Source organism: Canis aureus, chromosome 4 (genome assembly GCF_053574225.1).
Source record: "Canis aureus isolate CA01 chromosome 4, VMU_Caureus_v.1.0, whole genome shotgun sequence".
In the NCBI taxonomy this organism is placed as follows: domain Eukaryota; kingdom Metazoa; phylum Chordata; class Mammalia; order Carnivora; family Canidae; genus Canis; species Canis aureus.
The window spans coordinates 36,511,123-36,538,339 of record NC_135614.1 but is presented as its reverse complement, the minus strand read 5'-3'; the positions used below and the strand labels follow the sequence as shown (position 1 = coordinate 36,538,339).

Here is a 27,217-nt window from a genome sequence, read left to right as displayed (position 1 = left end):
ACTATTTTGTAGGGAGAAGTTCGGGAAGAGACATTAACTCTTTCAAGGAAAACAGAATGAGTCACACACTTAACCTCTGGATTAATTCAGCAGGATAAAATAACTCATAAGCCACTAGTTAAACCATCTCTGACTATTTACAACGAAAGGATCTCACAATATCAAAATGAAGATATTATATGGTTTTATTGAAACATCAATGCCATTTAATTAAATTTATCATAAATTATTAGTAACTCATGCTTTAAGGAAAAATGTAATCATGGGTCATATTTTAAACATAAGCATGCTACAGATGGCTAATAGTCCACACTTTTAAAACAACTGGTATAAAAACCTGGAACACACTAATTTATGAAACAGGAACATTGCGACTTAAAAGGGTTAATGCAGCTCCCCTAACATCTGCCTTATAACCAGAGAGAAGTTTATCCATCAGAGTACTCTGGCTGAATAAAAATTGTAGAAGCTTCTCCAGATTTCAATTTTTAAAGAACGTTTCCAGAAGGAGATAAGATCTTCACTGAAAAGGTAAAGTAGTATACCTGGGAATAAATGGAAGCTTTTCTTTGCCACTATTAATTGTAGAGCACTTTTTAGATCACTAAATTGCTTACATGAGATGTAAAATCATAAGAAATCTGAGGAAGAACATTCAGTTATGATCGCCTACTATTTCAAATGTAGCCTATCTTCTTCTCTTAAGATGTTCTTCATCTTAGGCTCTTAAGCATTAATCATTTACCTAACTATAAATAGGTTAAATCCTTTTTGGTATATTTACCTTTTTTCCTTTGAAGTTGAGGGTACCAGGCTGCTCCAGGACCCCATAATACAAGCACATAATGTTGACCTTGGACCTGTTCCACTGTTAACATAACTTTCTTTTGCTTCTGTCCTCTATAACTGTATAGTGCCTCTGGAAAAGAAATATTTCAGCTAGCATTACTTAATCACACAGAACACCATACTTTAATGTCTGATGATAAATAATAGTAATAACCAAATAATATACTATCAAAGTCTTGTATCTTAATTATTTTATAATCTAAAATTAAGAAGGTGCCCCCCAAATATTTACCTGTCAGTACAGTGATATCAACGACTCTTAGTACTGCATGGACTAGTATGTCTGGCTGCAGCCGCTCCAATTCTACAAATTCTATGCTGTTCATTTTCTGAGGCTGCCTCTGAGGAAGATCTCTGAGATAGGAATGTTCGGAAGACACATATGCCAGTAAGTCTTGAAGTACAACACCATTAACTATACCGGAATCTAAGAAAGAAAAAACATACCTGTGTATGAAAGATGGCAAAACTCTACCTTCCTAACAACACAATATTTTCTTAGAAATGTATTTTATGTTGTAAAGTGTGATTAAAAGTAAAACATGCTTTCATTTCTAAAAATATTAACTTTTTCTTAAATGTTTAGGTGCAAAAATATGCTTGATATTTTTAACCAAGGGAATTAGAATTATTCACTGTCTCCAAAACAACCCGCCCAGCTCCCTTCTCTATTTTGTTAATGATAGCATTTTTCTATGAATTTTGGTGATTTTCTATGAATTTCAGTATTTCGGTGATTTCTTTGACTCCTCCACTACCCTGTTACACCCAGTTGTTTCCCTAACCCCTGCAGTCTGATTTGCTCTTGTCTCCCCCGACATCCCAACCGCTACTGTTCTTCCCCAAGACTCTTATGTTTCTCATCTGAAATACTCTTATGGGTCACCTAACTGACTCTTTCCCTGAACAGGCGTGCCTCTTCCCCACTTCTAAGCCTCCATCCTCACCATTATCACTGGCTGCAATGCTGTCATCCTCTCTGCCTCTCCAAATACAACACAGAAAAGCAATCACTATAGAGAGGCTCCTAGTAACTTCTTCCCCCAGGGCTTTTATCTCCAGCTCTCATTTGGCATTCAAGCGTGTGCTACATTGTAAGATTTCTCTTTTTTAAAAAAAGATCTTATTTATTTATTCATGAGAGACACACAGAGAGAGGCAGAGACACAGGCAGAGGGAGAAGCAGGCTCCCTGCAGGGAGCCCGACGTGGGACTTGGTCCCAGGACCCCGGGGTCACAACCTGAGCCGAAGGCAGACGCTCAACCACTGAGCCATCCAGGTGCCCCTGTAATATTTCTCTTGATTGTTAAATCAGATGTTTAGTTCTTTGGTCATTATATAATTTAAATATTTTCCTTTATTTTTTAATTATTTGTTTCAAATTTTTCTCATTTTTTGAGCTATACTTTACATACAATAAAATGCATAATTTTAAATGTACAGATTGATGAGGTTTGCTGATTAAATTTTAAATTCCCTGAAGGAAAAGGAAGTATATTTGAATATACAGTAGACTGTTGACCAAAATAAGATCCTAGCAAAAAGCACTTATGTACTTTTATAGAAGGTTGGGTCTATCTGCTGATTTCAGTAGGAATGAAACAAATGATTCTTCTTTCCTTCTCCCATTAATATTCTCATCCTAATGTATTTCTTGCACTAAAGCCTCATTATTCATTCACTTATCAGGAGACCATCCACTATGAGCCAGGCATTATGTCAGGTGCTAGGGATACAAAGAGGTATCTTGTCACGATACCCACACTGAAGGAATTATCGACCTCGAGATAGTCAATAACAAACACTGGGCTGAGGGGGTGAGAGATACATGTAAGCCCTCCTAAGAACACACAAAACCACCACCTAGCCAAGTTGGAAGAGTCTTTATTGAAGGAGTATTTTAGCTGGGTTTTGGAAAAAATGTCCTAGAGTTTTCTAGGTAGTAGATGAAGGAGGGGGTATATTTCCAGGTAAAGAAAAAAGGGATCTGTATTCCTTTATATACTATAGATGCTTCTGGTAGTCTGATGAAGCATATGAATCCATCATCAGAATAATATTTTTAACAGCCTTATTGAGATATAATTCACATACATAAAATTCACCCTTTTAATGTGTATCATTTGGGGCATCTGGATGGCTCAGTCGGTAGAGCACACAACTCTAAATCTCAAGGTAGTGAGTTCAAACCCCATGTTGGGTGTGGAGCCTGTTTTTAAAAAAATTTTTTTTAATTAAAAAAGATAGGGGATCCCTGGGTGGCTCAGCGGTTTAGCGCCTGCCTTTGGCCCAGGGAGCGATCCTGGAGTCCCGGGATCGAGTCCCACATCAGCCTCCCGGCATGGAGCCTGCTTCTCCCTCCTCCTGTGTCTCTGCCTCTCTCTCTCTCTCTCTCTCTCTCTCTATCATAAAAAAATAAATAAATCTTTAAAAAAATAAAAAAAGATAATGAAGTGTATGATTTGTCTTTTTTTTAGTATTTCACAATGTTGTTCAACTATTGCCATCATCTAATTTTATAACATTTTCATTACAAAATCATATTTTGCAATACATAAAATAAGATTGCAAAACCAACCACATGGAAATAGAGCAATCATGTGCCTCATTAGTACATTTGATAACACAATATAATAGGGTATGTAACAATTACCATAATTTCAAACCAGTGACAGGCATAAATTATATTCAAGTTATTGGGATGCCCGGGTGGCTCAGTGGTTGAGCATCTGCCTTTGGCCCAGGGGCGTGACCCCGGGGTCCTGAGATCGAGTCCTGCATTGGGCTCCCTGCATGGAGCCTGCTTCTCCCTCTGCCTGTGTCTCTGCCTCTCTGTCTCTCATGAGTAAATAAATATTTTTTAAAAAATATATTTGTTATCTTTGACAATTATAATGTGATATGGTGGCCAAGACACAGGCACTGCTGCTACTACTGTGCATTGTTGATGCACGATGGAAGCAGATGCTCGTATTCAGTTAGCTGTTGGAGAAAATAGAGATGTGATGCCTTCCCATCCACGTTCATGGACCCTTTAATGGGAGGAATCAATTTTCACAGACAAGAGTAGGAGGAACATTTAGGAGGCTAGCAGCCCCCAGCGGGAGACAATGAGTGCTAGAAACCAGGCAAGACTGTGGAAAGGGGTGTCAGACCTGTGAAAATAGTTTAGAGGTGGAACCCAAGGGACAGTGAGATGGAGAGGATACAGAAAAGATGAAAGATGGCATCAAGATTCCTTACGCAGCTGAGCGCACGGATGAAAATAAATAATAAATGCTTGAAGGTTTTTAGAACCTGAAATCTATTCTAGTTAAGACTACTCCATTGGTCAATGACTTCTATGAAGCAACGGTGATTATCACTGACAAAGGCAAGGAGCATAAGAGGAGAACAGATGGCGGGAAAGAGCAATGAGAGCAAGAGAGGAAGCGAGAAGACCCATTCGATTACAGCAAAACCCAGTTCCAAGCAGCTTTGACCGTGCCTCCAATTCGTCCACCAGACATCCTGATCCCTCTTTTGCAATATTCCAGCACGTGTGGAATCAAAATTCAGATGGGTTCAGATTCTGACTCTGTCAACAATGAGTTCTGTGAACTTGTACATGACTTCTCCGGGCTTCATTCTTTGTCTGCAACGTGGAGTTTTTTGGGGAAAATACAAAGATCTCTGATAGCAAATTATTTATCCCTGCTTTATCAGACAGAAGCACGGGATTACTTAGATTCCATCTAAAACAGTCTACTTCACAAAAACATTGTATTAACCTTTTTTTTTTTTGTATTAACCTTTGATTTATACATTTAACTTAATCATTTCAATTTAATAATATTTAAGATAACTTTATGTCCTATCAAATTATCAGGACTAGGTTTGTAAAATACATGACACCTCACCATAATGAGGAAAGAGCAGAAGTCTTTTCCAAAAACACAACATATTGATCGGAGGTAAGAATGTTCTCCTGAATTGTAGCCACTTGCAAACACAAAAACAAAAACCTAACCAAATTGATGTATCCTTTCAGAAGAAAAACAATTACAGTATTCTCAAAGTATCAAGTATTTAGTATTCCCCTAAATCAAACAAAAAAGACTATACTTTAGCTACCAACCTGTGTAAAACAGGGCAATATAAATGTTAAGTATAAAAACAAAGAATTTAAAGTAACCTTCAAAGCTTCTCTAATTTGGGACACCTGGCGTGGCTCAGCGGTTTAGCACCTGCCTTCGGCCCAGGCTGTGGTCCCGGGTCTCGGGATCGAGTCCCACATCGGGCTCCCTACATGGAGCCTGCTTCTCCCTCTGCCTGTGTCTCTGCCTCTCTCTGTCTCTCATGAGTAAATAAAGTCTTTAAGAAAATTAGCCTTTAAATACGTTGAATATTACTTACAACTCATTTAGCTCTATAGAAATAGGCTCCCAGATGTGGCAATACTTCAAATACTCATAATAAAACATCATTACACTTACATCTTTTCAAATGAGAAATTGCCTTTTCCATTTTGTTGCTTCCAGTTTCCAGGTAGTTGCTAACCCACGCCCCCCCTCCCCCCCCCCCTCCGGGAAGCACTTCCAGTAACCAGACCGCAGCACTCACGCCATCCCTTCGTCCTGGGCCTTGCAGAATCCAGTCCACACACTGCTTTCAACAGTTACTGAGGTTTGAGCTTGTCTTCCCCCCACCCTCCTGTGTAATTATTTTATTGTAATAAAATAGTAATACAGTTGGGTTCATTTGTCAGTGTTGATGTTCCCTTTGAGCTGCCCCCTCCACTACATTTTAGTTGGTTTTGATGGTTTTACAGTGGGGATGGGAAGCATCACTGTGAGTCAAGGCCACACAAAGAGACCCACTCAGAGAAGTGTTACTCCCTCCCTTCAATGTTACCCTATTTCCATTCCCTCCTTCCTTCTGTCCTTTTCCTACCCATTCTCTGCAGGTAACTAGTTTCTTTGGTTTGTTTTTTTCTTTCCTGCATTTTTTTTTTTTTTTCACAAATGAGGAGATACACATATATCTTATTCCTCCCCTCCTTCTTACACTAAAGATGGCATACTAGGTTTACTTCGTTGAGCTTTGTGTTTTTCACATAGCAGTATGTCCTGGAAGTCACTTCCTACCAGTTCAGAGCTCCTTTTCATTCTTTGTCACGGCTGCAGAGTACTTCACTGCAGGAATATACCACCACCTGATCAGTCACTCTGCTACGTAGGGGCGTTCTGATTTTTCCCAGGGTCTGGCAATTACAAGCACTGCCCTGAATAACGTTGTGCGTGTGTATTTTCTCATTGTTGTATCTTCAGGACAGACTCCTACAAGTAGGCTAGCTGGGCTGAAAGCTGACTAGATAGGTCATCCTGTTAGAGCGCCAAATAGCCCTCCAAGAGAACTGAGGCAATTCTCATGCCCGCCAGCAACGTACAAGAGGGCCTGCTTCCCCGCAGCCTAATCAACCGCATAGGCCGCCATATTTTTTAATTTTTGCCAATCAGATAGTGGGAAATGAGATCTCTGTGTAGCTTTCATTTGAAAGTCTCATGTCTTTTTCCCATTTTCCTATCAGTCCTTTGTCATCACTCAATTTGTAGGAGTTCTCTATATATTAGGAATATCAGCCTTTTGTCTAAAGCATATGTTGCAAATATTCTAAGTTGCCAGTTTTCTTTTGACCTTGTTTATGGTGCTATTGCTCGGGCAAAATTGTATTTTTCTATAGTCAAATTTATCAGTTTTTTTTTTTTTTTTTTTACTGTTTCTAGATTCTGAGTAATAGCAAGTTTTCCCTACACCAAAATAATAGAGAAATTCATCCGTGTCTCCATCTAGCAGTTAATGGTTTTACTTTTTATATTTAGATTCTTAATCCATTTGAAATATATCCTTTTATCTTGTGTGAGATACTGTTCTAATTTTGTCTTCTTTCTAAATGACTATCTGGTTGCCTCACCACCATTGATTAAAAAGTTAACCTTTACCTCAGTGACCTCAGATAACATCTTTGTCATATACTAAATTATATGTATACGGGCCTAATTATGATCTTCCTATTCCACTGGTCTATTTGTCTATTTATGCACCAGAATCACATCGTTTTAATTATAGAGGCTTTACAGTTTAAAGCCTGTCTGGTGAGCGTGGTCACTCGTATGCTTACTTTTTCAATGTTTTCCTAGCTATTCTTGCATGTTTGTTTTTCCATATGAACATTAGTATCAAGTTGTAGATGCCATACCACAACTTCCTAATATTTTTATTAAGATGGCATTGAATTTATAAATTAACCTGTGAAGAACTTTACCATTATAATGTTGAGTCATCTTATCCATGAAAAGGGAATGATGGGTTTCCATTTGTTCATGTCCTTATTCTTTCTGGAGTGGTTACAATTTTTTCCTTATATAGGTTTTGCAAATTTCTTGTTAAATTTATTCAGAAGTACTTTCCTTATTGCTTTTGCAAATGAGTTTTTCCCTACACTTATGCCCTCTGTTTAGTGTTTGTATGTATGAAGGCTATTGTGTTTTTAATTTCATCTTTGACTCCCTGGAATTTTTCAGATTTATCAAAGCATTTGTGCATATAGTTTTTACTCTTCTTCACCCATTCAGATACCTCTTCTTATCTAGTTGTACTGGTTGGTAACTCTGTATATTGATGACAAGTAGCAGAGAAAGTGGACATCCTCATCTTGTTCCTTACCTTGATTTCAGTGGAAATGCCTCTAGTGTTTCTCCATTAAATAAGATACTGACATTAGGACTAAATACATCTATTTTATCAACACAGTACCAATTGTATTGTAACACTGTATTAATACTGCATTTATTGATACTGAATAAGAAAGTATCCCTCAATTCTCATTTCCTGGAGCACTTTTTATGGTAAGTGAGTGTTAAATTTCTCAACATCTATGCAGATAATCATATAATATTTTCTTTAGATTTATTAATATGATATTCAATATTCATGAATCCTCTAACATTGAATATACCTTTCCATTTCTGGAAAAAAATCTCACTTGATCATTATTTCTTTAATGTGGTGCTAGATTGTGTTTACTAATTTTTTTAGACTTTTTATTTAGACTTCATGCATCATATCTCATGTATAAAACTGGTCTGCATTTTTATTTGTAATGACTTTATTTGGTTTAAGGGTCAGTGTTATATTTGCTTTCTAAACGGAATTAGGAAGTTTCCTTCTTCAATACTATGGAATAATTTTTAGAGCATTGGAACCATCCGGTCTCTGATGGTATGGGTAGAGTACTCCTGTGAAACTGTCTAGGCCTGGCAGCTTTTTTGTACATTAGTTCTTTAATAATTGTTTCTATTTCTTCTATAGAAACTGGTCTGTCTAAACTATATCTCAAATCCATCTATTTCTCATTATTTCTACTGGCTACCCATTACCACTCAGCCTCAACTACTATAATAACTTCCTAACTCCCTGATTCTGCTCAGCCCTTCACAACCAGATCTATGGTATTTTCCATCTTTCAGAGCATTCGTCCTCACCCGCAAATATTATATTTGCATGTCTGTTTAGTTTCTACCTTGTCTGTCCTCCCGCAGGAACACCAGCACCATGACGGCCAGCACCAGGCGGACGCTGTTCACCACTGTACCCCCAGTGCACAGAAGTGCCTCAAACAACGTCAACACTTAATACGTATCAACTGGGTAAGTGAAGAAGAACTCCACTTTAGGTATTTTCCGAGAATATGTCAGTGCTGATTTCCAGCTGACCAGCTTCCCTAGAACAGAGGGAAATCTCACCCCTTCCCAAACACCACACTTCTTTTTTGCTTACCCTGCCTTTCTTTGAGAATTCTTATTATTCATGGGTTGGAATTCCATGCTGTATCTTCCATATGTGCCTTACAACTTTCTTGTTATTCTAAAGAATCTCTTCCTTAATCAGTGTCTTTCTATATACCAATAGCTATTTTTCTGCGACACCATTTCACTATTCTATCAAATCTATTCTGCTTATTTCTTCTCCTGTTAATACTACTATATGGTTATTTTGTATTGCATACAGTTTCAATGCCCCATGTTCATTCTCTCATTTAATCCTCATAGCAACCCTATGAGCTACACATATGTATTTTACTTCCCATTTCACAGATGGTACAGTGAGGTTAATTAAGTACCTTTGCTGAAAGACATAGACTGTGGAAGTGGTAGGGCCAGGATTCAAATCCTACTCTATTTGACTAGCAGGTTATACTGTCTCCCTTATTGTGTTTTGTTTTTTATTTCTGGGAGGAAAAGACAGCAGCTGGGCTCTACTCTGAATAGCTTATTTTAAGAAGAGAAATGGATGTCAGAGAAGGAGAGTAGTCTTGCCTCGCAGTGGTGGACTGAAAAACAATGATACGGACCACAACTGTCTGACTGCAAGGCCCATGCTTTTCTCATTAGCTCAAGGGTTCCTAACCACAGGCTGGGAAATCCTACAGAAGAACTTCAGAGATCCTTGGAACCATCTGGAATTATATGCAAAATTTTGTGCTTAGCTCCCTAAGTCCGTTTTTCTGCAGAAATGGCCCATAGCTTCTCAAAGAGAACTATGCCTCCCTAAAAGGCTAAGGACCATGGTTCTTATGTGGACTCTAAGAAAAGTATGAAAATGGAACCTGAACCCCAATATTTCTCAAAATACTTATGATTTACAATGCACAAGTTTATTTTTACAAATTCTATTTTTTTAAAAGATTTTATTTATTTATTCATGAGTGACACAGAGAGGCAGAGACACAGGCAGAGGGAGAAGCAGACTTCCTGTAGGGAGCCTGATGTAGAACTTCTCTGAGGACCCCGGGATCATGCCCTGGGCCCTGGGCCCTGGGCCAAAGGCACACGCTCAACCACTGAGTCACTCAGGTGTCTCTATAAATTCTATTTTCATTCTTGCTAAAGAAAATAAACCAACACTGGCCAGCTAACCTATTTAGAAAACATTTTGTAAAACTGCCATTGTAATTCCATTTTCTAGTATGCGTATATACTTTAAATACTAAGAAATTATCATATTTAAAATGTGTCTTACATTCTTCAGGCTGGACAGATGAGTAACTCCCAAGATTTAATAACTGACTGGTAAATGTTGATTGTAGTATTGTCTCACCAACCCAATGATCTTCGTGAACAGTAACATCTAGAAAAGAGAAAAAAAAAGTTCTGATTATGTCATAAATTCCTTCACGTTGTAGTTAACTTAGCAATTGTAGCAAGATATTATCCATGTCTCTCACATGCCAGGCAAAAAAACTTCACAAGGGTTAAATGATCTGCCTAAAGACACAAAATAGTCAAATAGCAATAACAAAATTGCTTCTGTATATTTGAGCAGTATCAGTATGGAAGCTCACTGCTCCACAAAGAATGGTTTAATGGCTTTGTTTACATAAAAGAAATGTTGTAATGTCTATTTTGAGAAATTAAAAGGAAATCATTTAGAGCCAGGAAGCAAAGCAATGGTTCCAAAGCAGTAGTGCCTAGGAGAGTAATATTTAGTATGCATTTATCTCTTCTGCTATAAACACATAAGAATATAATATAAGGCATTCTTAAGGGAATTCGATTAATTTTTTCCCCCTCAAAAACATGGTAATCTTCATCTCTAGATGTTAAAAGTGAAAGATTCTGGAAATTAAGGAATACTTTCCAATAGGAAAAGGAGAGTTGTATGAACTGAGATGCACTACAGAAGAATCAGAGAGTGGAACTAAATATACTAACAGGTAGAAACAATTCCAAGTAGAGCAAAAACTGTTAAGTTAGAGACAGAGACAGATGGACCCCAGGCAGGATATAAGCAGTGTAAAAATTGCTAGAGGTATACAGATATCCTAACAGCAGCAAATTTTTGAGATAGTAAGAAAGAAAAACAAGGATGCACAAATTCCAAGTACTTAGTTCCAAATTTTTACCCAAACCATACCCAAATAGTTGTAATTTGTTAGTTCAATGGAATTAGCCAGGTCAGTTTAAATGTAAAGTCATCCTGAACTTCCACCTCTCCCTCCCCACCCTTCTGACTACCTCTTGAGTTTCCCCACAGCCCTGCCAATACTGTTTTACACTATACATTCCTCTCTCTCCTAGCAGGTCCCCTTCCCACCTCGAATCCATTTCCCCAGTGCTAGTGATTTCTCAAGAAAATTAATGTGATCCATTTACTTGTTTAAGAAACACTCAGCGGCTCCCCACTGCCTGGCCAGGAAGAGCTAGCATAGCATTCTAGACTCCTCATAATCTGACCATCAGGATGCCCGCTCATCAGAACAAATTTCAAGGAGAGACTTTGGAAATCTAGGTTGTAAAACCTTTGTTCAGGTGAGTGACTTGCTAATCACTGGTGATAGGGTGGAGTAGAATTCACGGTCCAGCCTTTGCCTCCAGGCTCTCCCGATTCCCACTCACTGATATGTCCCAGAGTGTCTCCTATTTGTTCTTGAAAACCTGTGGTTTTCCAGTTAAGTGCCAGGTCCTCTTCAAACTCTGGCCAGACAGTCCTCCCTTACAGCACTTCTCCCTTCTATTGCTCCAAGTATGATGGCAAAATGTCAAGTATATCCCTGAACATCATGTGATCTGGAATATATCTGGGCAGAAAGATGTTCAATTCTGGGGTGTATATCAGTAGATAGTATGAGATATCCCATGTAGAGATATAAGAATCTACAATTGCATGCTGTTAATTAAAATGGAATTTCATCCATAAATTCCTATGTAAATGTAATTTCAGAACTAGACAATGGAAAAGTATAGATTTCTCTTTTTTCCATGAAGTTTCCATCTGTCACACAAAAACAAAGGAAACTTATTCAGAAATTGGTGAACTAGGGGCAGCCTGGGTGGCTCAGTGGTTTAGCCCCTGCCTTCGGCCCAGGGCCTGATCCTGGAAACCTGGGATCGAGTCCCACATCGGGCTCCCTGCATGGAGCCTGCTTCTCCCTCTGCCTGTGTCTCTGCCCCTCTCTCTCTCTTTCTCATGAATAAATAAATAAAATCTTTAAAAAGAAGGAAGGAAGGAAGGAAGGAAGGAAGGAAGGAAGGAAGGAAGGAAGGAAGGAAGGAAGGAAGGAGAAAGAAAGAAAGAAAGAAAGAAAGAAAGAAAGAAAGAAAGAAAGAAAGAAAGAAAGAAAGAAAGAAAGAAAGAAAAGAAGTGAACTAGATAGAGAAAGAAAGAAAGAAAGAAAGAAAGAAAGAAAGAAAGAAAGAAAGAAAAGAAAAGAAAAGAAGTGAACTAGATAGATTTTTTTACCAAGGAAATAAGGCAAAACAGAAAAAAAACTGATTTTTTAAAAAAGATGCTCATCAAAATAATCTAAATACCCTATAACAGAAAAATGGCTAAGTAAAGCAGTAAGTCACATGATAAAAGGTTACCTAGTTGCTAACAACTGCATGGACACTAGGAAAAAACACAGGGATGGCAGGTTTGAGTTTCCACCTGTCAGGTAAAGTCCTCCTGTGAGGCTCACACAATGACAATAACCATGGTCCTGGGCCTGGTTCTCTCCTGATAGTCTGGGAATCTGATTTTGTCAGCACCCCAAAAATAGATTTCAGTTCTGCAACATAAGCTCACATTAAACAAGTTAATGAGACAAACAAACAAAAAACAGAATACAATTATTTAAATTTACAACGAGGCACTGATTGCCACAGAAACATTTGCAGCAGAGTCTCATGTAGGCGGTCTTATACCTGGGAAGCCAGATCGTAAGCAAAGGGCTGCCCGGTGGGCACTGAATCAGAATAGAGGGAGCTAGATGAACTGACTTTCCAACAAATAAGACATGGTCAGTGGGCGGGGACTGCGCTCTGCTGTGATTGTCGGCTACAATCCCACACACCTCTCTATGAGAAGCTGCCCCTGACAATCTTACCTACACACAGAAGGTGTTCTAGACAAGGCCTTTGTTCCCCCAGCAAACCTCTTGGTAGGAACCACCAGTGACTGCCTTATGTTTTCTTTTTCTAAGCTTCTAAGGCCCACCCACCCTTTTTTTTTACCACATTCTTTCTTTAGATATGTTATTGAGCTTAATCAGCTTCCTCCCGCCTGGGACTCCTTAAAATGACTAGAATCTCTGTTCTAATACACTGTGTATTTATTTTCAATTAATGAAGAACATGTACAAAAAAAAAAAAAAGTTAGATGTCTTAGGTCCGAAAAAGCAGCAGGATAAAAACTGTATGTTCTATTTATGATTACAACTGTATAGTAAAAATATGGGTTCTGGAGTCTAGGTTGAAATCCTGGCTTTGCCAGTTCCTAGATGTGTGAAACTGGGTTTACTGCTTTACTTTTCTGGATCTCCATTTCCTCAAAGTGAAAAATGGGGGCTAATGATCAGTACCTTCTTCACAAAGCTATTGTAATGAACTAATATACATGTAAAGTTTAAAACAGGGTTGGACACAAAGTAAGTTCCCAATAAATACCAACTAATTATATATGTATGTATACACATTTTAAGGAGCAGAGGGAAGATAACTGGAAGGTAACACTCCAAAACTCTACTGGTGGTGTTATGAGGTTGGTTTAATATCAGCAGTTTTCCCTTTCCATATATATTATTAAAATATGATTTTAATAATTAAAAACACAATAGAAAGTCTCTATTGGTCCCCTCAACAAGAATGTGATGTGTACAGCATTATCAGGGATTAAGTAGTAGAAACCCTGTCCTTTCATCCTAAGACTGCTAATATAGCTCAGGAAAACACTTAAAAAATAAGACATCCGTAGACAAAACCTAAGAAAACAAATAGCCTGATGATATGACCTGAGTGCTGACACAGTGAATGAAGGGGAGGAGCAGCCAGGGAAGGCTTCTCAAAGGTGAGTGGAAAGAAGGGACAGAACCAAGAAGGCTAGAGCAAAGGCCCAGAAATGGCAGGGACACGGGATATGGGGCGGTGGTAATTAGGAGACCAACCAGGATACTGGAAAGGGATGGATCATGCTGGCTCCCACATAGGCACACAGTAAAAAGGCTTAGAGTGCAAGGGGGAGAAGCCTACAGCTTCAAACTGGCACTAACCTGTGATGACCTTACCTGTGAGCAAAATTATATCTCCGGGAAACACTGTAAGTGCCCAAAATGCTGCAGTCCTCCACAGAGAGACCTTCTTCTTAATTCCTGACTGGTCAGTTACCGCAATTGTTGCTAAAGGCACTTTACAGCCAGAATTTGGTCCAGATTTTATATTTATTTCTTTCACATGGCATGGAGATAATACCATGACTAAACAATTATACTTCCGACTTTTAGAATCACAATTTTTTATTAAAGATGTTTTTTTAATGCCCCCAAACTTCCCATCTCTCTGGTTCTCTGCTGTAGTAGGATCTCCTGCATTGGAAACCAACTTAATTTTCTTGAATGGTTGGAGGACTCTGGGCAGAGTTTTGGAATGGCCCAACTTCTCTTCAGGGATCCAACTTCTTTTAACAGAACTTTTGTGGAAGGTATTGAGTTGGGAACACAGCATTCCTGAGCCATATGGCTCAATGCATACATCACTGGGTGGCAGTTCATCTTTAAAATTGAAAAGCTCTTGAGATCCTGTATTTTCTTCAAGACCTTTATCAGGTTTCATGTGAGTGTCACTACTTTTTGTTTCAGGACAAACAGGACTAAAGAGTTCAAGGGAATGTGCTTGGTTTTGTCCACTTTCATATCCTCCTGCAGAGTCATCATTAGGCTGAATCAAATTATCTTCAATTATTCTTATTTCCCTGTGACTTGCCTTTGGTTCGCTCTCCATGTTTACAGTCCCTTTATTTATAGAGTTCTGTCCTTTAGACTTCCTTTGAGATAAAAAAGCAACCTGGCTGGAAGTCATTATACTAAGAAATTCAGTATCAGTAGATATTTTAAGGTCTGTGACCTTTCTAACAGCTTCAGACCTTGGCTTATCTTCTGTCTCCAAGGAAGAGAACTCTGGACGCTGGTTTTGTACCTCATGATGCTCTGTTGGTACATACTCCGTCCCAACAGCTCCTGGCCCTACATTAATCTGTTCTGTACTAGAGACCAAATCTAGTTTAGCTGTACACTTATGATCTAACTGAAAGAAGTTTTTTTGAAAGTTTTGGCCAAATGTATTTGACTGATCTTTATGCTGTTCGTCTGTAATTTTCTTATCTTCGCTGAAAAGCTTTTGATACTTTTCGTCTTCAGTTAAATGCTGAGCCTTGCCCTTAAATCCACATATTTGCACATCGGAGCTAGTTGTATCACTCACCCCCGAAGGGGGACTCTTCTCAGATTTTACGGTCTGTGTTTCAGAAATACAATGTATAAAGTCTTCTTTCACATGAACAGGTTCACTCATAGAATTTGTTGAAAAATGAGCATTAGGAAGATCTGGAGGGCCATTAGCTTTTAAGACTTGATAGTCTTCAAGAGTTTCATCCCTCAGATGTAAAGAGTGTTGATTGTATGACAGCTGAATTTTTTTCCAGGGGTTCTCAGTAGACATTAAAGAAGTTCGTTCCTGTGATACTGTCATGTTCAATGGACCAACTGGAGCACCCCAAAAAATGTGGACCTGAGATCTTCCACTCATAGTTTCTGAAAAATATTAAAATGAATTTTTTCTCAGTAGATCTTTTATATATTAATATTAACTTAATAATATGCCAACAGCAAATGTAATATAAACTATGAATCAAAAAAATAATTAATAAAGGTTATATTGGTATTCCATTTAACTACAAAATTCATAAAAATATAAGAAATCATAAGAAAACAAGAGCCCCCAAAATCCTCATCTAAAGACTCTCTTCAATAAATTATATGAAATACTGAAAAAAAAAGACAAAAAAATAAAGCTAAGTATACTAACATCAAATGGCATTTAATAACATGTAAAGGACAAGTTAGTAGAGAAGGAAAAAGAAAGCATTTGTTTCATTGTACTATAGTCACCTTTAAATTTCCTGTTTTGTTTACTCTGTAGATTATTTCAGTAGCTTTGGGGCCTCCTTCCTTTAACTGTGAACCCAATTCCCAAGACCAAAATAGAAGGCTTGAACTGGAAGGGAGAGAAAATACAAAACTGAGAGTTGAGGTTCTCTTCAAAATGTAGAAGTGATTGTGTCATCTGTGCTCACGCCAATCTGTGAGCACAACTAGGAACTGCTTCTGTATTTTAAAATCTTCTCTGCAATACAAATAAAAAAATTAAGAGTAGTCATTTTGTAATACATGGATCAAAGAAATTCGTTGTGATTTAAACTTTTTGTCATTAACTATGATGCCTGATATAAGTACACCTAAGTAAGCATCATATTTACTGAAGCTAAAAATGAGGAATCGTACCACTATTTACTTCATTATTACTGACTTTCAAAAGGAATTTATGAAATAGATCTGGCCCTAGAGCTTGCTAAGAACTTTTTCACAGTGCTGCAGGGTCAAAAAGACAGATAAAGTTCTCAGCCTGAACAAAAAGAAGAGGAAAATAGTGAATGTAAACTAATACTTTAAAAATAATGTACTAAATCCTACAGACTATAAACAGGAAATGACCATCTGCTGGAGAAGAGAGCTGCTGGGGAAGGCAAGCGCTGTGGCTGAGAGCATTTAAACAAAACAAACAGTGTCTGTAAAAAGCAGAGTTAAGCAAAACCATGGCACAACTAAGGGCTTTTGATCAGAGTACAGGGTCCTTTGTAAAAAGGTAAGGTTTCAAATCATAAAAAGTCCATATGGAAGTACAAGGAGTCTAGAAGTACACAGAAAGGAGGAACCAGCAAGAAATGACAACTGTAATCTCCAGTCCTTCTTATCATCCTTGAGGATTTGCTCATTGTCACCTTTCCAAATCTAATAATCTATCCGACTATAACTCTTGTGATTCCAGTATCAGTGTGGATGATCCTTCCAATTCCCTGGCTTCTTGGCTCCTTGACCTTCTCTCCTCCTTTGATTATATTTCTCCACCTTACCCCAGTTACCTATTCTTATAGTCACATACCCTCCCCATTATCAGTAACTGCATACTTTCCTAAATTCAATTTTAAGCTTATTAGTTTCTACCATTTTTCTACTTACTCCCTCTAAATGCACTACTCCAGCAATTCTTTCAACATACGGGACCTACAACTAATCGTAGGGACCACATTTTTACAGCTTCATTCTTCACTTCCCTCCTTAACCAGCTTAGATCCTGTGGGCCAAGGTTAAAATCACTCTACCATACACCACTAATTCCACTGCTCTCCTCACTAAGGTATCTGCCCAGCTGAACTCAACCACTGGTTGAATCACCACCTACCCTGCAGTAGCCCAATGGCTACAAGTAACTAGAAAAAAAAATACACTTTCATCTGAAAACAAATCTCATTTTAAGTTCATGACCACTAACCTCCAGGTGATACCCAGCAATCATCTCTCCCTGTCCACTCGCTAAGTTAACTCTTCCATGCCTCTTCATTTTTAAATCTCCAGCCTCTCTTCCTTGATCCTGGAGTACAGCTGGTGACCATGTTACCCTTTCCACTTACAACCTCTTAGCAACATACCTACCAACCCACCTTGTTGTATTATACACTGTGCCCACCTTCCTGTCACTATGGATGAACTGTCCATGCTTCCCTGCAAGGCCATGTCTTCCTTACTTACATATTAGGACTTATTCCCTTTTTCTTCCTCAGGTTCCAACAATTCTCCCCTTCTCTCCTACGTGATTGATTTTTCTCTCTGTACTGGAGCATTCCATCAACATACAAACATGCTGTTATTTTTTTCTCATGTTGTTACTCAGCTCCTTTGCCCCTCCAACCATTCTGCTCCTCTCTGCAGCAAAATTCCTTGAAAAAATTGTCTATGCTCCTTCTCCCATTTTCTCTTAAACCCACTCCTGTGGAGCTTTGGTCCCAACCACTCCACTGAAATAGCATATTCCAAGGTCCCCAGGAGCTTCCACACTGCCATGATAAGTCAATTCTCCATTTTCAGCTTACACAGCCTATCAGCAGCATTTGACACTGCTGACCTTGCCGTCCTTCTTAAACCCTCTATCATCTGCTTTAGGGATACTACACCTTCTTGATTCTCATTCCACTTGGTACTGCCTCACCACGTGCTCTCTCTCGGGCTCCTCTGCTAGCTCCTCATCTCCAGAACTCTGTGCTCAACAACCTGTCCTTGAGTCTCTAAGCTCACTCCTTAGGTGACTTCACTCGGTCTCAATACCTTCTCTGCGCTAATGACTATCACCCATCACAACCTCTCCTCTGAACTCCTGACTCCTTAACCAACTGTCTACTTACTCTTCATTACCACAAAATGTCTAATAGGCAGCTGTACAGAAAAGAGTTAACACAGCAGGCCTCAGACTACTGTCCTTAAAAAGGCTGGCTTGCAAGGTGAGCCTGGGCTGGCATCTAGGAATTTAGATTCCAGGAGGATTCCCACCATTCCTTGATAAGAGTGGCTCACCCTGCCTAACCTATCTATGTAAACAATGTTATGATGAACACTTGCTTTCCTTCTGAGAGGCTGGGACTTTGGTATGTTATACAGATGATAGGTATGTGACCAGAACTCCTTAGAGAAATGGCTGATTTCAGGTCTGGAGCAAGAAATGTATAAGATGAACCAGAAACATCATACCAGAAGTAAGAAATCTATCAAAAACTTCTAGGATGGTGTCAAAAGAACCCAGAAGCCAGCTTAAAGAGGTTCCCACTGGCCAAAGTTGAACAATCTGAGCATCATTTAGAATGATTATTATAATCATTTGGAACACACCAAATACGTTTAAACCCAGGAGTTCATAAAGATAACTAAAACAAACTCATTTAGTGATCACCTTGGGAGGACATTAGTGACTAAGCAATTGTTTTTGCTTTGTTTTGTTTTTAGCAATTGTTTTTAAAAGCTGGTGAATGACGGGAAAGAAACTCTATCTTGTCTTTCTTTACTAAACAGTATCTCAAGATGACCAACTATTGGAAGAGAAAAATCTCTCTTTACAGAGGTATCATGATGTTAAAAAAAAAAAAAAAAAAAGAGGGGCACCTAAGTGGCTCAGTCGGTTAGGTGTCTGCGGCTCAGGTCACGATGCCAGGGTCTTCAGATAGAGCCCTGCGTCAGGCTCCCTGCCGAGCTTCTCCCTCTCCTCCCTGTTTGTGCTCTTCTGTCTTGGTCTCTCTCTCTCTCTCTTGCTCTCTCAAATAAATAAATAAAATCTAAAAATAAATAAATAAATAAAATCCTTAAAAAAGAAAAAAGGATGATCATGGGAGACTTTTTAAGCAAAAGAAGTTTAGAACCTAAAAGTCCATAAAGAGGAGAATGGAATATTCATCATGGGATATTCAGAAACAGATATGGCAGCAAAAAGAAGTAACCGAGAGTTATTTGTCAACATGGATACATCTTACAAATACAAGTCCCAATGCTGGGTTTGAACTTATGGCCCTGAGAGCAAGACCTGAACTGAGATCGACAATCAGACACTCAACTGACTGAGTCAACCAGGTGCTCCACAAATACAATTTTAAATGAAAGAAACAATTTGAAGAATATATAACTTTGGGTATCAATATATTGAATTTTTTATATTTTTATAATTTGAGCATAGTTGACACACAGTGTTACATTAGTTTCAGGTGTACAACTTAGTGATTCCTATTCGACAAGTTTATACATTATGCTATGTATACATAGCATATATGTCCCTTAAGGGGAGGAATGGAGAAATAGGTAAAGAGTACACAAAGGGCCTGAACTGTGCTGAACATGTTTGGTTCTCCTTATATTGTTCATATATACTTTATAATATAAAAAAAAATCCTAGGAAGAAAAACATTGAGAATGTCATTAAGGATGATTCTTAATTTTTTTCTATATTTTAAAAAGTTTTATTGTGATGAATAATGAATATGGATTATTTTTGTAATAACCCAAATCTTTTTTGCTTGGTAATTCAGGCTTTTCTTTCACAACCCCCAACTGAATATGATGGTCCAATAGCTGTAGAACAATGGACCTAAACCTAACCTTGCACAGCAAGAGCTGAGCACAATGACGGCAGTTAGTGATGCGCAAGCAGCTAAAACAAAGACAGACTGCAATTTTCAAGGTTTATAATGGTGAATTACTAGTATGGAAACAAATTCGTGGTAAGTTTAGGTGTCAAGTTTTGACAGATAAAAGAGGACGAGGCCTCCCTAAGTACTGTAACGACATACCTCACCCTATCTAATCCTCATAGAAGAAGAACTCACATAAGGCCTAACAGGCACAGCGGGTCAATCAGCATTTTACCACTTATGTCACTTCAGATTGGCCACCAGGGGGCCCCCGAACAGCAGAGCCAAACCCCCGAGGTCAGAGGGGCAGTCAAATCAAGCACCAGAGGACTAAACCAGGCTGACAGGCAGGTGACAGTACTTATATTTAAATCAAATGCATAAAATTACTATGATAATGACCAGCCCTCTCTCAAATCTCTGGGTTTCTCTCCAATGGTTTCTTCCCTTTAATCTCAAATCTTTAAAAAACAAAACAAAACAAAAAAAAAAAACAAGCTTATATCTTTCTTTGTTCTTCCTGTTTATTCTTCAACTCACTTAAATATGGCTCTTACTCCACATTTTGCTATCACACTCTTTCCTACGAAAACCAATGCCCTTTTACAGCCAAATCCAAAGGTCAGTTTTCGATCTTGATCTTACTGCCATTTGACACTTTATAAATCCCTCTTTCCTGAAGCATTCTTTTTTGATTCGGTGAGAGCATCAGTTTGGAATTACTTTGTGCTTAAGAGACAGATAACTGTTGGTTTATTCATTTAATAATTCACATAACAAATACTTAGTGCTATTTGCTGGCATTATGCTAGGTAATGGGAAGTCAGTGATAACAACAAGGAGCTTTAAGGAGTTTAGAGTCTAATGGGAGCAATAAAATGACAATTATAAAATAGTAATATTGAGCTGCCACAGGATTAAATGCAGGGTGTCCCTAGAAGGCAGGAGGTGATGGCAACCAACCAAAGTAGAAAACTGCCGATTATCTGAATTTTTCATAGACTCTTTGGACTACAGTTAGTAACAAAAATTTTGAAACTAAATTTAAATAAAATCTGAAAAAAAGGAGTGCGATACAGCCCCCAAGTCCCCTCCCCCCCACCTCCCCAGCACAGGAGCCAGAAAAGCAGCTTTGGCTGGCTGGCCCAAGAGACACACAAGCTACAAGTAATCTCCAGAACGTTTACAGAGAATATAAGACACTCACTGCTTCTGTGTCCTCACTTAGCCTCTTCTCCTAAATGCCCTGCAATCAGACTTCTATTTCTTACCTCTGTTAAGACAACGTGAAGTTCAAATTGTCAAATAGGTACTCACAGTACTGGGCTACCCTAACTGTAAAACTCTTTCTCCCTCGTTTCTGGAAGGCTGTGCGTTCAACCATTTTTTTTTTCTACGTCCTTGGTTCTTCTTTCTTTCTTCTTAGATCATCTCTTCTTTTGACTCCACACAACCCTGCAGATTTTCACTAATCTCATTCATTTAACTATTGAATATCCAATTATGCTTTACCAGTCTATACTTAACCAACCACCCTCCCTAATGTCAGACACACTTCTAGTCTCACTATGTTTGATACAATCACAGTAGATAAAAAAGCAATATTCTATTTATCCTCTTTTTTTTTTTTTAATTTTTTTATTTATTTATGATAGTCACAGAGAGAGAGAGAGAGGGGCAGAGACATAGGCAGAGGGAGAAGCAGGCTCCATGCACCGGGAGCCTGATGTGGGATTCGATCCTGGGTCTCCAGGATCGCGCCCTGGGCCAAAGGCAGGTGCCAAACCGCTGCGCCACCCAGGGATCCCTATTTATCCTCTTTATTGAAGGCAAAATCTGACTAAATGATCCTGGATCTAAATGGATTACACAGTTCTTGGGCTCAATTCTAGTAAGGTTTACAGTTACAAGGCCATGAGGCCATAGGTCCTCAATTTTCAGAGCCCTGTGTGCCCTCTAGATAGAGGAAGATGGGGAAGCACACAGGGTGACACAGAGTATCTTGAGAGTTCAGAGAAGATCTCCCAGGACAAGAGATGTCTGAAATCAATTAGTTCTATAAAACACAAGGTTATCTGTCCCTAATTGTTATTTCTGTATGCCTTTACTTGTCTAAATATACACCTCTAAGTGTATATTTAAGTGTGGAACTTCCCACCCATACATCAAAAAATGGACAAGAAAGTATGGTCCTGTTAATTCAAAAAAGAGGAATTTTCTTAAAGGTCTTTATATCTATGGCTGCTGCTATGAAATCCTGTAACTGACAGAGGAGTTGTGAACGTATGAACAGGGAAATAGGATGTGGTGAGGACAGGGGGAAACAAAACATTTATCAAAGCAAATACACAGACTGCAAAGTTAAGTTATTGACAAGTGATAAATTGCAACGATTCTAGGATATGTTTTGAGTGAACTCAGAGGGTTAAAGCTCATTAAGATACCAGATGAAACTTGCAAGTACATACCCATTACCGTAGTTAATAATTAGCCAATTTCTCAATCTGCAGAAGGCCACTTCAGTCAGAAAGACCAATACAACCATAATCCTTTATCTTTAGAGTGGTCAGAGTCTGATGAATGGGTCAAAGATTTATAAAAACAGGATGAACTGTATCAGCAAGTTTTGTCTTGCAGAACACTGCAACTAAAAATGCTTATTACAAAATATATGTGGTTAAAAGAGAGTGCCTTCTCTGCCTTCTTACGAACCTATAAAACTCACTGTTATAATGCCTTTCCATGTCTATTTTACCCAAAACACTAAGCATCATAAAGTTATTCAATAGCATTAAATGACAAAATGAAGAGGCAAGATAGGGTTGTAAATGAGAAGCATGGGTTTCAGGGTAGGATAGATATGGGTTCCAACTCTACCGCTTACTAAAAATGTGAACTTGAAATTGTCGAAGCTAGGTGATAATTACCTGGGGCTCATCATTATTATTCTTGCTACTTTTGTAGATATTTTAAAACATCCGTAATAAAAAGTTAAGTTTCTTTACCCGTCAAGTGAGAATTATGTTTATCTGTCAATTGAGAATAACATCAGTCCCGTCTTACAGTGTTGTGAGATGGGCACACAGTACTCACTCAATAAATGTGAGTTTCAAACCTTGGAAACTCTACACACAACTTGGTAAGACAAACAAAAAAACCAACCCATTATATTTCCTCCAAGGTTTTGTTTTTTTATGTGTATTTTTACATAGTTGCAACCATAAAATTGAAATAATTTTATATTCTGCTTCAGTGGTTTTACAGGGCCACCCTTTTATGTCAATCTGTAATCTTCCTAATCATTTTTAACACTCACTTAATACTTTAATGATGACTCTAATTTAGTTAACCATTACTCTCCAATTCATTAATTTGTTTCTAACTTGTCATTATTATAGCCCTTGCTGCAATAAATGGTTTGCGGCATTCAACATTACTTTTCAATTATTTTCTGGTGGTAAACTCCCAGGTATGAGATTATTGGGTCAAAGACATGTCCATTCTTACGGCTCTTAATATGTATTATCATGTTGTTTGGAAAGGAACTGAACAGTTTATAACACTACAAACAATAGCTAAGAGTTCCAGCTTGATACCAATTTGTTAGCATCCGAAAAAAATAATTTTACTAGTAAGGGTACTGAGCTACTTTGCTGCTGTTTCATTTGCATTTCCCTAGATATGTCCAAACAGGAAAAAAAAATAGTGAATTTTAAATTACATTTGGATGAATATCCTTAATATATAAGGAGTATGCAAGCATGTGCATACATGGGCATGCAAAGTAATAAAAAAAATGGGGGAAGAAGCCAAGCAGGTATATATAGCACTGAAAAAATATATGCTTAAAAACAAATAAAACGTGTACTCCTAATAACCTGAAAAAAATTTATAAATTAGTGAGAAAAGATTTCTACCTATCAAACTATCAAAGATTCATTTAAAAGTTACAAGGGTGCAGGGAAATGACTTCTACCCAAAGAGTTTTAAATTTGTAAAGCCTGTCTGGGGGATGATATGGCAATGTATGTCAAAAGTCTTAAAATTCTGCATCCCTTTGGCCCTTACAATTACACTCCTAAGTTTAACCTAAAGGAAAAAAACCTCATATACACTCTCACTGACTTAGCTACAAAGATATTCATAACAGTAGTGTATAAAATGTTAAAAAAGAAACTGAGGACAATGTGCATCTATTGAGGTCTGTGAAGTAAGTGATGGCATAGCCATACAAAGGCAAACTATATAGCCACTAAAAATCATGAAGATAGGGCACCTGGGGGCTTAGTTGGTTAAGCATCTGCTTTGGGCTCAGGTCACGATCCCCGGGTCCTGGGATGGAGCCCACACTGGGCTCCCTGCTCAGTGGGGAACCTGCTTCTCCCTCTGCCCCTCTTACTGCTCATGCTCTCTTTCTCTCTCAAATAATAAATAGAATATTTTTAAAAATCATGAAGACATAGAACATATAAAAAATTTCCTCAATATATAACAGGGAAACTAGAGAAAATTGCATATGGAAAGACTGTATTTTATATTTTAAAATATAAAAATTCAGTATTCAGTTTACCACTATTTACCTTGAAGTTAGAAACCATTTCCCAGGATCCCTGGGTGGCACAGCGGTTTAGCGCCTGTCTTTGGCCCAGGGCGCGATCCTGGAGACCCGGGATTGAGTCCCACATCGGGCTCCCAGTGCATGGAGCCTGCTTCTCCCTCTGCCTATGTCTCTGCCTCTCTCTCTCTCTCTCTCCCTCGCTCTGTGACTATCATAAATAAATAAAAATTAAAAAAAAAACCATTTCCCTTCCTATGTAAGAAAAAAATGTGTTCTCCATGGTAACTGATACAAGTGGTGGCGAAAAAGTAATAGCTCTTTTATGCTTTAGCCTCATTTAATCAGTCCAATCTGTCATTTTCCGTCATTGTGCTAAGTGACGTGGAGTACTAATAACCTACGTATTATATACATTTGCACTGAATTCTACTCTAAAGAATCACCAAGAGCTACTAAATGCTAGTACCTGAATTTCCCATTTAAAATGACAGAACAGTGCCACACTTTATGTGACCTATGAAAGGATAAAAGATACAGTATTTGTCCTAAAAACAAAAGCAATTGGAGTTTAAAGCTATTACTTTTTCTTGTAGCTAAACTAACAGCTACTAAAAACAAACCCGGGAGCAGACAATTGAGTCCTTAAATCACCTTGCATAACCTTGATTTCTTTTACAAGGACACTCTGGTTTTCACGTGAGGAATGTCTTCCTGGGGCTGCGGCCACCTGACGTGGGGCAGGCAGTGAGCCTGCAGTACGCTGGGAATGTCCTTCCCACGCTCTGTTCCAGCATGGGCCTTTCTTCCAGTGAGGTCCAAGCCTTTAAACAGGAAGCGAACCTTAATCTACCTGCTTTTTTACCATCAGAAGATAGTGACCAGGCACTTGGATTTGCCCAGAAGAGTCTTATTTTAAACGTGCTATCCTGGTGGCCTGGTCAGTAGGGTTCCCTCTCCATTCTTCAATGTCCCGGTGCAGAGACGTTATATAGTCACCGAGTTAAGAACCACACAGATACATGAATAAATGTTCTATTAGTGAAGAGTGTGCCTCTTACTACATTTCGTCAGAAACATTATAATAATAGGGACAATTTAAGGGGGATCCCTGGGTGGTTCAGCGGTTTAGTGCCTGCCTCTGGCCCAGGGTGTGATCCAGGAGTCCTGGGATTGAGTCCCACGTCAGGGTCCCTGCATGGAGCCTGCTTCTCCCTCTGCCTGTGTCTCTGCCTCTCTCTGTGTCTATGTCTCTCATGAATAAATAAATAAAATCTTAAAAAAAAATACGGACAATTTAAGACAGAAAGGAAACAACCTGTTCAGTTTTCCTGTACATTTTTTTTAAAGATTTTTCATTTATTTATTTTGAGCAGCACATGAGCAGGGAGGAGCAGCAGAGGGAAAAGACGAAGCAGACTCCCCGCTGAGCAGGGCGCTGACTTGGGGCTTAATCCCAGAACTTTTGAGATTCTGCCCTGAGTCAAAAGCAGATGCTTAATGGAGTGAGCCACCAGGCACCCCTCCTGTACAATGTTTTAAATAATGAAATACTAATTGAAATAAGGTTGAACAGTATCTAAATATTGCAACATGCATTTAAGAATCTCACAAAAGAGATAGGAATTAAATGAGGTAGAGAAGAGAATGAATATGTTTGGCAACTAAGGAGGAAAAAGCGTCTGGCCGTCTAGTTCTGCAGACAAATTCTTACAAAGCTGCCGACAATGGTATTACGCCTTTTGGGTCCAGTGTTCCAGGGAAATGCCTCAGCAAGATGTCAACTTGACCAAGGTTCATGCTTTCTAAGGAATTCCGGTCAGATGCTAAAATATCGCACTTTGCCTCCTCCTCCCCCACACCACCTAATGGCAAAGGGACTGAACTCTGAGGGGTAATCACAGTCCTGTAAGCATTAGCTGAACTCCAGGGTCTGCCTGCCAACCCCCATGCTTGCTACCATCTGCACCCACGCCCTAAAAAACATAAAAAACAAAACCAACAAACCAAGGGGAAAAGGACAAAAGATTTTGCAGCTTAGGCTCTGACATTCCTTTGTAAAAAGTAACACTCAGGGACGCCTGGGGGCTCAGCGGTGGAGCCGCTGCTCAGGGCGGACCCTGGGGTCCCGGGATTGAGTCCCGCATCGGGCTCCCCACAGGGAGCCTGCTTCTCCCTCTACCTGTGTCTCTGCCTCTCTCTGTGTCTCTCATGAATAAATAAATAAAATCTTAAAAAAAAAAAAAAAGCCACAGTCAATAAATGGAGGCTCCAGCCTCCGAGTTCCTCAAGCCAAAAAACTTGGCATCCTCACTGATTGCTTTTTCTCCAAACTTCATCTCCTAACTCCTCAAACTCTTTAAGCCCTCCCTTTAAGATTCCCTTAGAATTTGGCCACTTTTCTCCCCCTTCACCTGCTCCTGCTCTGGCTCCAACCACCATGGTCTGGATGAAAGGCAAGAGGTTCGTTCCTAACTGCTATCCCCACTCCCCCGCGGGAGCCTCGGCCCAGGTCACGCAGCCCGCGGTCACGGAGCAGGCTGGAGCGAGCAAGTCGGGGTCTGTGCTGCTCGCCCCTGCCCCTACTGCCTTCCGCTCCCGTCTTCACACATCCCTCAAGGGGAGCTCGCTAGAGCCCTGCCGCCCAGGCCCAAGCATCCTCGGAGCCCTGGCCCACCCAAGGTGGGACGAGAACAAAGCTTCTCTATAAAGCAGCTTCACTAGCAAAGAATTCC

The 27,217-nt window shown here is 39.0% G+C and overlaps 1 protein-coding gene and 1 long non-coding RNA gene across 15 annotated transcripts in view; one reads left to right on the top strand and one right to left on the bottom strand.

Annotated features, from left to right (window-relative positions):
* Positions 1-27,217, bottom strand: part of SHLD2 (shieldin complex subunit 2) — a 77,290-nt gene that overhangs the window by 16,504 nt on the left and 33,569 nt on the right. For 10 of the 13 annotated variants that reach the window (XR_013378005.1, XM_077895278.1, XM_077895274.1 and 7 more), the window contains 5 exons: positions 15,813-15,918; positions 13,935-15,455; positions 9,911-10,018; positions 1,082-1,276; positions 785-919 (listed from right to left, as the gene is read on the bottom strand). Coding sequence is in view for 12 of the 13 variants with exons in the window: in XM_077895278.1 (XP_077751404.1) it covers positions 785-919; positions 1,082-1,276; positions 9,911-10,018; positions 13,935-15,450 (1,954 nt within the window). In the remaining variant the exon portion in view is untranslated. Of the gene's footprint in view, positions 1-784; positions 920-1,081; positions 1,277-9,910; positions 10,019-13,934; positions 15,456-15,812; positions 15,919-22,395; positions 22,418-27,217 lie in introns of those variants that run through there. The other 3 variants (XM_077895281.1, XM_077895280.1, XM_077895285.1) reach the window with 3 other exon arrangements.
* Positions 423-25,528, top strand: LOC144312513 (uncharacterized). 2 transcript variants are annotated; one of them, XR_013378007.1, is made up of 3 exons: positions 423-531; positions 8,431-8,538; positions 25,165-25,528. It is a non-coding gene; the product is annotated as an uncharacterized LOC144312513 (long non-coding RNA). The 2 variants fall into 2 exon arrangements; XR_013378006.1 differs by lacking the exon at positions 25,165-25,528 and adding an exon at positions 15,347-15,590.